Source organism: Sinocyclocheilus grahami, unplaced genomic scaffold (genome assembly GCF_001515645.1).
Source record: "Sinocyclocheilus grahami isolate Dianchi unplaced genomic scaffold, SAMN03320097.WGS_v1.1 scaffold350.1, whole genome shotgun sequence".
Lineage (NCBI taxonomy): Eukaryota > Metazoa > Chordata > Actinopteri > Cypriniformes > Cyprinidae > Sinocyclocheilus > Sinocyclocheilus grahami.
Window position 1 is genome coordinate 1,342,788 of NW_015505529.1, and position 13,567 is coordinate 1,356,354.

At 36.7% G+C, this 13,567-nt stretch overlaps 1 protein-coding gene across 1 annotated transcript in view; it reads left to right on the top strand.

Moving 5' to 3' along the window:
• The first annotated feature begins 920 nt into the window (after positions 1 to 920).
• Positions 921 to 13,567, top strand: part of LOC107548550 (RNA-binding protein Nova-1-like) — a 59,301-nt gene continuing 46,654 nt past the window's right edge. Inside the window, exons 1-4 of the mRNA XM_016229268.1 lie at positions 921 to 1,596; positions 7,009 to 7,074; positions 10,763 to 10,906; positions 11,224 to 11,367. Of these exons, the coding sequence (XP_016084754.1) occupies positions 1,440 to 1,596; positions 7,009 to 7,074; positions 10,763 to 10,906; positions 11,224 to 11,367 (511 nt within the window). The 5' untranslated portion in view covers positions 921 to 1,439. The remainder of the gene's footprint in view (positions 1,597 to 7,008; positions 7,075 to 10,762; positions 10,907 to 11,223; positions 11,368 to 13,567) is intronic.

A 13,567-nucleotide genomic window follows, 5' to 3' on the forward strand; every position in this document is an offset into this window, starting at 1 on the left:
GTTTTGCAGGCCTAAAAATTACATAAATGTTATTGTTTATATAATTGTTTGTATTTAATGTACTTATTATTATAATTATTATTAATAAATAACAATAATACAAAATGCATAATAATAATAATAAAATTACAGTAATGTTATTATTGTTTAATTTGTCAATTATTAATATTACTGCATTAATAATAATAATAATAATAATAAATTAAATAGTTCAATGTAATACTACTTCTACTACTAATAATAGTAAAAAATAAAATGATATAAATTAAATGTTGTTTAATTTTGTATGTAATTGTAATTATATTGTATTTATATGATTATGATTATTATTATTAAGTAATAACAAAATGGCATAAAAATGAAAATACATAAATAATTTGCCATTTTATATGAATATTATTGCATTAATAATAATAATAAATTCAATAATTAAATGTACTACTACTACTACTACTACTACTAATAAAATTAAATCGTATTATTGTTTATTTTGTATGTAATTGTTATTTATATTATTAAGTAATAATAAAATGGCACAAATATGAAAATAAATAAATGTACTACTACTTCTATTAATAAATAAATAAAATGACAAAAATTAAAAATACAATAATAATAATAAATAAAAGTACAAATCACATAACAATAATAACAATCATTATAATAATATTATAATTATTATTGCCTAATAATAAAAATATACTGTCGTATAATTGTGGATCCCTGCGCCTATTTTACAGTGATGCTCTCGCATTTTCATCACCGCCGCCACCTCCTGTATTGTCATGTGACAAGCAGGATTTATACCTTGCTTTGCCGGAGAAAAATCAAACCTCGACCAATCACAGTTCGAGGTGGGCGTGTCTGCTTCTCCACATTTGACAGCCGCGGTCTCGGCTCCACATGACGTCACCCGCTGCCCTGAGCTCCAGCAGAAACGCGCAAAGATGCTCTGAAAGCAAGACTGCAGCATCTCCGAGTCAGAGCCTCCAAAAACATCGCATCTCCTCCAAGCGCTCGTCCATCCAGCTCTATCTGCAGGGTTTGCCCACCTGCATGCGGGATCCGCTGTTTTTGTCTCTCGCCTCTTGTACATTTCCCGTTGCTATTTATTATCCGCGCACATCTTCCCAGTTTTTAGCAGTGAATCTTTTGAGTTCTGCTGACCACTGAGGTCATAGATTGTTTCCAGCAGGAGAGCGCCATCGCAAGCCACGAGTGAGGACGTGTCCCCACATCACTTCTTATTAATATCAGTGCAACCTGAGCATAATCGAGCTACTGGATATCGATGCGTCTTTCGTTCTGTATCTAGGCTGCTACGGAGGATCGACGCAGCCCACACATTCATATCATCGTGGTTTCACATTTAGAAACGACCATATCTGCGTATCGCGTCTAGGGAAAACGAGAGCGAGCCTAAAGCTTCTTTATAAAAAATGATGGCCGGTGGGGCAGTGCAGCAAAACGGGATTTTCTCCAATCCGCATCATCACAATCAGCAGCCGCACATGGAGTCTGATCCCCCCGATTCCCGCAAAAGACCCCTGGAGACCCCAACGGAGGCCAGCAGCACCAAACGCACAAACACAGGAGGTAAGACCCAAACGTTATCTTGATAGGCAACTCACTTGCCAATGAATTAGCGACTCTTCCCAAAGACAAGTGCTTTGATGTAAATCCATGAAAGTATGATCGTTCATGGCAGGTTCGTTTTCGCTTTCCACGGAGCGTCTCACCATCTAACGCGGTCATGCTTCACCAGACATGTGCATCTGGGATTATATTCATATTTACAGTTCGCGTCCATTTTAAGTGGTCCAGAATTGGTGGTTGCGTCTAGGCTTACGCACCTACGATAGTCGTTTACCAAACACATCCTCAAGTATTCCTAAATTAACGGCTTATGTATGGAATAAAGCGGTTGTGTATTCCTAAATATATATAGGCTAATATTATCAGCGCGTACCAAAACATTAAAAAACATGGCTCGTTGCGTTTATGCATCCTTGCTGTCACCGCAGATGACCTTGCGTTATGATCTTGTGCTTTGAATCTAACGTATAATATTTTATTTAGAAATTTGGCCCTGAAAAATAAAGTTATGAATGATAAAACGATTAGAATATTTTTTTATGAGATGTATAATGATAGTGTTAAAAATGATTATACCACTTGCACTTTAAGATTTACTGTAACATGATACTCAAAAATTAAGTAAAATCCTGAAATGTTCTGTATGCTTGCTTCACCTGCATCACTGAAATTCGACATTTCTGTGCTCCGACGTGCACTATACCTTCATTTTTTTTACTGTAGTCTATTGTTTATACCGGACCCATGCTTGCTTGTTTATTATGCATTCCGGCAGATGCCATAAGAAGTCTTGTGTGCACTACAATTGTCTGCTAAACTGTTAGGCTAGTCATGCAATTAATCAGTTAAAAACAAAATATACATGTATTCCTTAACCTTTAAGCGTTTTAGCCCGATTAGAATATTTTTTTTATGAGATGTATAATGATAGTGTTAAAAATTATTATACCACTTGCACTTTAAGATTTACTGTAACATGATACTCAAAAATTAAGTAAAATCCTGAAATGTTCTGTATGCTTGCTTCACCTGCATCACTGAAATTCGACATTTCTGTGCTCCGACGTGCACTATACCTTCATTTTTTTTACTGTAGTCTATTGTTTATACTGGACCCATGCTTGCTTGTTTATTATGCATTCCGGCAGATGCCATATAAAGTCTTGTGTGCACTACAATTGTCTGCTAAACTGTTAGGCTAGTCATGCAATTAATCAGTTAAAAACAAAATATACATGTATTCCTTAACCTTTAAGCGTTTTAGCCGATTGGTAGATCTTAGTTTGGTAGCAGGTTAATCAAGTAAACCATTGTTTTTCTGATCTGTGATGGTTGAATTCCCACCTTTAGTGTCATTTAGCAGGAAACCATCTTATTTGGGTCTTTTTGAACTTCATCACATTAAAGGTAGAGAAGAAGAAACATCTTCATTTTAGAGATATTAGCCTAGGCAATATATCTGCGGTCAATATTTATATTCAATAAAGGTCCGAATTAAAATAGAAGTGCAAGAACAATTTATTTCACCTGCTAAAGGTTTTTTCCAGTAAAATAAGTGTTTGTAGTTACAGTTAAAGGGTTAATCATGGCGCATAAATGAAGTGATTGGCGGATGTTTACATGTGAAAGAATCGATGCAGAAAGTGTTATGAATTGTCAGTCAGAAGAAGCATGCTGGACTCGTGGGAGGCATAACTTGCAGATCCATTTGCTCAAATGAAAAGACTTTGATGCTTAAGAGATCTGGGCTTCACCGGAATTTGTTTGCCAAGAGGAATTATTCTATGGGGTTTCCAGAGTTATGGAAGGCACATTTCCAGGCCTGAAAATGTCAAAGAAATTCGTAAAATCTTGAAACGTCGTGGAAAGATGGAATTTTCTATTGGTAATGCACAATTTTCTGTTGTTATGTTTAGCTATTAAATTATATAATTGCTCTCTGTGCATGCAATCTTTATAAAATGATTGAAAACCTTAGCCAGTTAAGTAGTGTAAAATTTAACTGGTCAAAAGCTGTAGGAGCCTTGATTCTATTTAAACACTCAATTAATTGATTCCAGTTTATTTAAAATACATATAACTACAGTAGTATAGAAGGATGTATTAATATTACAACACAGTCATTTTAGTATTATAATATGGCACTATTGCTCTATTTAAGCGTCTATATTTATACTAATTCATCCATATTTATTCACTTAAATGGCTCTCTGGAAAATTACAAAATAGAAATGCAGATTTTTTTAAAATAATTCATTTAGTGTTTTGTATCTCTAAGAGTTGATAAGACATAGATAACTATGTGGAAGGGAATGTTCTAGTTTTTCCCATTTATATTAAAAGAGTTGAAAAAATATGGCATGTATTAACATGGTTGAATCTGTTTAGGGTCAACATGTACCCGTAGTTTCCGCTTTGTGGTTTATAGTTAAACACAAGACGTTAGTTAGTGTGAATCTGAACCATTTATGTCGTTTTTTTGGACCGCTTTTGAGATGAAACTAAGGATCCAGTCCTACGACAATATTATGTCTAATTTGTTTTCTTATAACATTTACTGTCTTTGATTCGGTGTTTACATACTTGTTGGATTAGTATCATATTTTGTTTGACTTGCATATTGTTTTAACTCTTTATTTATTGGATTAAATCATGATGTGGATGACAAATGATTGCATTTTAAAGGCTGCCTGAAAAACAAAGTTACAGGCATTAAGATGAAAGTCAATTGGCTTAAAACCAAGAATAATTTTCCTGCCAATTGATCGTTACGTCTTCGACTTCAAGTTCACCAAAGAGCCTCTCTCCACGTTCCCGAGCTGTCTCATAAGATGTAATGTTTTAATTTTGTAAATGGATGGACTGGCACAGTACAGGTTGTTTTAGGGGATACAGATGTTCTAGCTGGATGGCGTGAGGGGACTGTGACCCTCTAAGGCTAGAAGAAAGCGTGGAAGTGTGTGTGTGTACGATCCTGTGTTGTTTTTACTATATAAAGACTTTTTTGGTTGCTGCTCGGCACTGAATTTGTGACTAGCCTTTTTTTTAGATTCTCTTGCTTGTGCATTTCTGCCCGCAGGATGAGAAAATAGATGCGGGATCTGTCTTAGAAAGGGTTGTTACATAAACATGATTTGCCAGCTGTGTTTGAAGATTCACCTCCACCCCCTTAGACATTTATACGGGGACCAATAACCGAATAGTCGTTCACTAACATCCTACAATGCAATACTCCCACCAGTTTTCAGATTAAGCGCACAGGTTTTTGCTACGGCTGTTTTTGATAGGCTCAGCAGAAATACATTTAGGGTGCGCTGCATTCTGCTCCCCCATCGTTTGTTTGTTTCGCCTCTAATCACGGTTCTGGGTCGGGGCGATCGTTACTTCTTTCTTCCCGAGTCCATCCCTCTCATTTCCCCTCAATAGCAGCAAGTCATTGATTATCCAAGCAACGCTCTTTCTATGGATCACCGTACGATCACGAAGGGGGCGCTGCTTTGTTTTTTTCTTTAATGCACTGCGTCAAAGAAAAAAAAATCTCATGCAGGATGGCGAGGATTTGGGAGGGCGTTGTAAAAGGCGGCCCCACATTGGATGATTTGCTCGCCTCTCTCGGCTCGTCTGCCGTGGAATGGAGGATGGGACCTGAGATGAATATGGATGAGATGAATGAAAGAAGCAATGCTAAAGCTTCTCCTCGAGCCTTCACGCTTGATAGAACAAAGCATGCTGCTTTCTCTCACGTGCGACAGAAAGCGAGTAGTATGTTTTATTCCGAGTGCAATGTTTATATCGGAAGCCATTTTGGTCAGGCAGTTGCTTGGACAGCCGCGCAGGGAAAGTGGTCCTTTCATCACTCCACTAAAATTAGATGTATGTTTGTTGTACTTAAGCACAAATGCTATGTAACCCAATTATGAATCTGAAATCTTGTATGCATGGTATAAATCTACAATGCATACAAGAAAGAAGAATCAAAGTGTTCGTAGCTTTATTGCTTTGTGCCTGTTTTTTTAAGGCCCCCAACATAAGCCCACAGGAACCTTCAATCCTCAAGCTGATGTTGCTTATTCTGAACCACAGCTGTCTTGGGAGCCTCTAGCAACCAATGATTTGTGTTTACAACCACTGGTTTATTATGAGTAATACCCATTTGGGCTTTTTTATTAATTATTCTGACTTCTCAGTGAGTGCGATGCATGTAATTATATAGATGTACACACAAGACAGGGCTTATTAAGATATTAAGTAGACTGAAGGGGAAAATAACAGCGTACTACCAACTTGTTCTTGTTTTGTTCCTGGTGTAGCACAATGGGAGGGACTCATTTCCCTCAAAGGCACTGTTACGGATATGCGTGTAGTGTAATCCACTGATTTTTCTCAGCCAAGGGCTTTGTGTTGACAAGTGACAGGAAATAAGTTTGATCCAACTCAAACTTGGGCAGTAGATGCTCCATGTTTTAGAAGAGAAGAAACTGATAATGTCTTTTGAAACAAAACTGATTTTGGTTTATACTGTAGGTTTACTAGGAATATTCTGGGTTCATTAGTCCATTACAAGTTAAGCTCAGTCAACGGCATTTGTGGCATAATGTAGATTACCTCAAAAAAATGTAATTAAATAAAAAAATTAAATCGACTTGTCCCTCATTTTTTTTAAAAAACGGAAATATTTAGGGTATGGTGAAACACTTATGATGGAAGTGAATGAGGCTAATATTCAGAGGATTTAAAAGCAGAAATACGAGGCTTCAAAATTTACAAAAGCTCTTTAATTGTTCTGTTAATTCTTGTGTATTATTTGAGCTGTTCTTGTCATGTTTATGGCCATTTTAGGGCTTTAGGTGTTACGTTGTCATGTTGTAAACCTGGATATAACTTTCCACAGAAGAGGTTAGTTGCACTAAAATCACATTAACACATATTGTTTACATCTTGTGACTGAAACTACTGGATCAGTGTTTACAGATTGGCCCCCATTTATTTCCATTGTAAGTGCCTTACTGTAATTTGCTTTGTTTAAAGAAAATGAAGCATAAGTACAAATTAATTATTTTTTGTTGTAATGAACATTATGCCACAAGTGCTGTCGATTGAGTTGAACTTGTATTGAACCTGGAATAGTCTTTTAATTCAGAGCAAATTAATGAATGTATTATTCACTGAACAATGTCATCAGGCCATGTTTGATTTAAAATAATTGTGGAAATGATTGGAAACCAAGAAGTCATTGCTATAAAGTTCATTATTTCTTCATCCTGTATCTTTATACATGACATCAACATTCACAGGTATGTTCTTGATTCTCGGTTTAAAGGTGGACTCTGTCATTGTTCTGTACTTCACCTTGTTTTGTTTTTCTATCTGACATTTCCACAAAGATTAATTTTCTCATTCGCATTCTTTTAGAGAGATGCAACCAAGCGGCCATCCATGATCCACCATTTTCATCATCAGATTTTGTCGGATTTCACGGTAATTTGTTTCATTTTCTGCAAAAATTACATACAGATTTTGTTGTCTGCAAACCAGAGTCTACCTTTAACTCTGTGCTGTTTCTTTCTTTCTTTTTCACTGCATAACCACCATAATGCTTTGTTATATTTTGCTGCTCATAATTAACAAAGTAAAATGTGTAACCTTCAAAACAGCATAATAATAATAAAAATGTGTAACCTTCAAAACAGCATAATAATAATACAGTTACATTAATTAGAGTAGATAATGTCAATTATAGCCAGACTGGACGCAGCCTCTTGATCCAATTCATGACAGACTTTTGTTAGATGCTTTTGAAGAGAGAATACTTATGTATGCATGATACACATTATTTATGAACCCTGCACCATATTAATCAAGGTTAAATTTAGACTCATCCAAATCAAAAGGAGGACAGTCTTAGCTCAGTGAGAAATCTGGGTCATTGCAGAAAAGCATGTATCTGTAGTGTTCTGTAGACACAGTTTGAACCGCCTGTTTATGAAGTGCGAATACAACGGCAATTTTTAGTATGAGAGTGAAAAATCAGGATTTGTCATTTAGAGGTGTCTGCGAACCCAGTTCTGAGTACTTGTGTATTTGTATTTGTGTCACAGTAACCTCCATTATTCCCTTGTTGTTTATATAATTCATAATCTGGTGGCATCCAGTACACCTATTCTGGCTAAATATGAGACTATACTTGTTTAGTTAAGAGATCCACTTCATTACACATCCAGATCAATTGGCCTGTGATTCTAATGAGATTACTTCAAGAAGACTTAAACATTGTTAAAATGATACCATTCCTTACTGTTAAAGGGATAGTTCACTCAAAAATGAAAATACTGTCATCATTTATTCACTCTCAAGTTGTTCCAAACCTGTATGATTTTCTTCTTCTGTTATACATAAAATAATATATTTTAGAATATATTTTAAACATATTTTAGAATGTTCAAAATATGGTTGGCCCACACTGACTTGGGAATAAAATACCATGGAAGTCAAATGGGTACCAGAAACAGATTGGTTACTCACATTCTTCACATTATCTTTTTTTTATGTTCAACAGAAAAAAGAAATTCATACAGTTTGTTTGAGGGTGAGTAAATGATGACAGAATTTTCATTTTTAGGTGAACTTTTCCTTTAAAGAGGTAATTCACCTATAAATGAAACTCACTCTCATGTCATTCCGAACCTGCATGACTTAATTCAGTGAAATACTAATTGTTTTAAGAATATTCAGACCACTCTATTTAATATAATAAAAGTGAATGGTGACTGTGAATCCCCAAAATGACAAAAAAGCACCATGAAAGTATCATAAAAGTGGTCCATACGACTTGTGCATTATATCTGAAGTATTCTGAAGTCACACAGTAGTTTTGTATGAGAAACAGATATAAATGAAGTCATAATGCGTTGAAAATGTTGACGTGTGTTTGACATTTGCAGGTTTAAATTATGGCTGAATCATGAAGAATCAATCTGTTGAGTCAGATCTTTTCCATGAATCAGCTGATCCACATCACAAAACCAGTGTGAATGATTCATTCATGAATCAGACTTGAGTTCAACTCACTGAATCCATGATCTGCTGACAACACTTACTAGCTCAGTGACAATTACAAGTTCAATTTTGCTCAATTCGCCACACAATCCTGCACACGAGTCGTATGGACTACTTCAATGGTTTATCAGAAAGCTCCAATTCCCATTCATTGTAAATACGTGGTAAAGTCAGATTATTTCATTAATCAAATTTACTCCTTTTGTGCTCCACAAAAGAAAAAAGGCCAGTTTTTAAATGCTATAAGGTGAACAATGATTTTGAACCTTATCTATAATATCTATCTACTATATCAATACTAACCCTCTCTATGATTTCCTGCTCTAAACAATCTGATCTGTCACGTCCATCTTGTTAACAGAAAGCTAACACTTCTCTTAATTTGGTTCACACATAACTACAGACATGTGTCATTACTTTGCCACTGATGCAGTTAAGTCGGGCCTTCAACCAAGACATTGTCGTCATTGCCATTGTTAGCTCATTTGTTTTTCCAGCTGCACTCTGACATTAATACTCTGTCCAGTAGTCTCTTTCATTTTTACCCAATCATCAGTGTTAGGCTGCAAGTGCATGTAGCTTAGCCTAGCCATCAGCCTAGCTTGACAAGATAAACTACTTCTCCAGAATAACAATCTAATCTAAAGTGGCCGTCTTCTGGGAGCCGACACAGATTAATTGTGGTGGAATATTAAGCGCGTACCCAAGCGGCCCAGGCACAAGGATACAATGTCATGTTAAAGTCACGGTGAAGGGACCATGTACTGTGCTTGTGCTGACCTGGATATGCAGCAGCCAGGTAGAGCCCAACAATAGATGAGGCACTTTACTGCCCCACCACTGCTCCACTTTCAGGAAAACCTTTGCTGACCTTTCTCAAGAGGGAAGTGAAATCAGGATGTCTTGTGCTATATTATAGGCACCTTACTATTCATTTGCTATAAATGGCTACTTTACAATGTCTAGCTTGCCAGTTACATAGAACGTGAGTCTCTTAATACGTCTTACTTTGATTGACGTGTTTAACAAAATGTACCGTCATCCCGGATCTTTCCTACTTACATAACTTGCAATTTTTTTGTTCCGTTTATGTTCTGCTCTTGACTGTTATCGGCCCTCCTTAACTTAAGCGTTAATACTTGTGGTTCAGCGTTAATTACTACTCGTTAAGTCCACTGATCTTATTATAGTGGTCTTATAGTTCTTTGCTGGTATAGTATTTCAGCTTGACTTTTATTTATAGCTGCCTTCTCTGATCGCCTCTTATATCAGATCTAGATATGCGCTTTCTCATAAGTCAGGCATTTAAGGCATTTAGCAAGAATGTGAATCTATGCATTGTGCGGCCATATTTTATATGTGCTAAAATAAAACAAATTGGACACACCTCCTCAGTCTTTATCACTTTATTCTACATTTCATAATAATAATAAGCTATAAAATCTGTGATGTAGCACAAATTGAAGGATGTGGCGTATTTAGTGGCCAAAAATGTTGTTATCTTATATTTTAGCTTGCTTAAATTAGCCACCCTTTGCTAGATTACACTCTGGGCATTCAACCAGCTTCATGAGATGCCACCTGGGATGTTTTTTAAACTGTATATATTATTAAAGATGTTCCCATGTATCCTGAACACTTGGCTGCTTTTTCTTCACTCTCCCTGCTCACATTCATCCATTAAAAATTTTATAAAAATTTTAGTTATTGTAGTAATTTATGTATGTCTACAAAAGTAGTTTTATGCATTTAAGAGTAAGCAAAAATGCATAAAATAAATGAAGATGTCAGATTACAGAAAAATGTATATAATATTTATAATAATAGTTGTACTTATTAGATTGCAGAAAATGTTTAAATCTGTTGCAAATATGTATTTATTTAAAATAATATTTAAATCTATTGTAAATTGATAATTATTAGTAATAGTAGTAGTAGTATAAATGTTAAGATTACAGAAAATTGTATTAAAATCTGTTGTGTATATATTTATTTATTGTATGTTTATATATATATATATATATATATATATTTATTATTTATTGTATGTGTAAAAAAAAAGTGTAAATCTATTGCAGAGTTAATTTTTTCTCTCTTTTTCTGTTTCCAGAGGAAGGCGAATATTTCTTGAAGGTGCTGATTCCAAGCTACGCCGCAGGCTCCATTATTGGCAAAGGTGGTCAGACTATCGTCCAGCTACAGAAAGAGACAGGGGCCACCATCAAGCTGTCCAAATCCAAAGACTTCTACCCGGGTAAGTCTCCTAATTCCAGAAAGTTTTGAAGGGAACCCTTGTCAACCTCCTCTTGTTTACTGCACCACCATCCAGTCATTAAAAAGCACACATTTCAAAGCACCTGGATTATATTATAGCTTAATTAACCCATGTTATTAGTCTATGCTAATACATTACTAAAGGAAACTCGTTCCCAAAGTCACTGCGACTCGTTCTTAATGAGAATCATATGGGGCGCTGTCACCTTATATATATTTATTATTTATTGTATGTGTAAAAAAAAAAAGTGTAAATCTATTGCAGAGTTAATTTTTTCTCTCTTTTTCTGTTTCCAGAGGAAGGCGAATATTTCTTGAAGGTGCTGATTCCAAGCTACGCCGCAGGCTCCATTATTGGCAAAGGTGGTCAGACTATCGTCCAGCTACAGAAAGAGACAGGGGCCACCATCAAGCTGTCCAAATCCAAAGACTTCTACCCGGGTAAGTCTCCTAATTCCAGAAAGTTTTGAAGGGAACCCTTGTCAACCTCCTCTTGTTTACTGCACCACCATCCAGTCATTAAAAAGCACACATTTCAAAGCACCTGGATTATATTATAGCTTAATTAACCCATGTTATTAGTCTATGCTAATACATTACTAAAGGAAACTCGTTCCCAAAGTCACTGCGACTCGTTCTTAATGAGAATCATATGGGGCGCTGTCACCTTTGGGCTTGCGGCCACACCATATGGCCTTTATCAGAGCTCAGGTTGCAAAGAGTGCCAGATCAAGTGGGGACAAAGAGCCGAGAGACTCACAAAGGAGCAAGTACAGAGTTCAGAGCGTAAATAAATGCCGATGCAATGTTTGAATGGTTCCCTTCTAGTAATGTTTATATTTAGAGAGGAAAAAGAAGCATGTTTTGTGTTCGTGTGTGTTGGAATTCTTTCAGATGTTTTTAGGGATGGAGTGACACAGAGGAAACGAGAAACGGCGGGGGGCTTCTGGGCTCTTACTTAAAAGGGCTTTGTACGATTTACTCATCCTTCCATCGTTGGCACGTCCAACAGGGCACCTCTGTCCCATTCCCCTTGGGATGTGGAGCACAGAGCGATGGCCAGCCATAGCAGATGCCAAATGCAAGACACCTCCTACCCACCCCCCTTTCATTGGTTTTGGCAACCTTGTGTGCTCCAATGTCTAGAGCTGGGGAGGTTGCGATGGCTACTGAATTAAGGGAGAGGAACGTACGGGAATAGTCACCGGTGCTGTGCTAGGTTGTTCAAGTGCTTAATGGGGGGCTTCCTCTCCAGTGAAGGGGGCATCTGTATGGAAATTAGTTTGAACTTTTCCTTGGGTGCGAGTCAAAAGATCCACCTGCTGTGCTGCTCTCATTGTGGGGAAGGAGGGAACGTTTTAGCCGGTTAAGGGAGAAGTGTCTGGTGTATCTAAATCGCTAAACCGTTTAAAGAAGTACATCATGTCTCTGAAGATACCATTTGTGATAGAAGCTGAGCTGGCATTTAATTTTGGACAAAGCAGCACTGGCCAGAGACATCCATTATTTCTGTAGAACGGATTTATTAGTTGTCTTCGCTCTAAATATAGCTCCTGCAGCATTTATTGGGGAACAGCCATGCTTTACAATGACCTTACATCTGTGAAGTACACTGTTCCATCTTAAAGACACAATAAGAGACTGTTAAGTTAAATGTAGTTTATATGTTGTCATTTTTATTAACTAGCATGCAAATTCATGCAATTTCAGAACATAAACTGGATCTTACAGTTAAGTGGCCACTACTTAAGCATAGTTCACCTAAAAATGACAATTCTGTCATCATTTACTCACTCTCGTGTCGTTCCAAACCTGTATGACTTTCTTCTTCTGTGTAATACAAAATGAAATTTTTTCAAAAATATTTTTGTCCATGCAAAGAAAGTCAATAGGGTCTAATTTTATTTTATGGACAAAAACAATTGAAACATTTTTTTAAATATATTTTTGTGTTCCACAGAAAAAAGAGAGAATCATTCAGAAATTAAAAGTACAGAATTTCAATTTTTCAGAGAACTTCCCCTTTAAATGAAGTAAAGTTAAATATAGTTTATATGTTGTCGTTTTTATTAACGAGCATGCAAATTCGGGATGCTACAGTTAAAGGGGTCATATGATGCGATTTCAATATTTCCTTTCTCTTTTGGAGTGTTACAAGCTCTTGGTGCATAAAGAAGATCTGTAAAGTTGCAAAGACTAAAGTCTCAAATCCAAAGAGATATTCTTTATAAAGGTTAAGAGTCAGCCACGCCTACCTAAAACGGCTTACGTCACGATGTGGGAAGATTTGCATAACGCCGCCCAAATGTGCACGCAAAGAAAGAAGGTGTAACTTTTATTCTCGCTGTAGTATTGTTGCCGACGCCACCATGTCGTGAAGGCACTGTGTGATTCGTTGTGAAAGCGAAACTACTTTGTTTGGCCTTCCAAAAGAGGACGATATCCACTTTGTCATGCCTGGAGCTGATCCGTGCTGGTTGCTGAGGAAATACAACAATTTTGTGCTGTGGATTGCTGGATCGGCTTTCACCGTGGAGGAAGTGGAGTCCAGCCCGGGGTCGTCACATGTTGTTGCCGCAAGCCCTCCGGATGCTCCTTCGTCGAATCTGCTGCCTCTGCTCACTCTAGCCCTCCGTGTGTG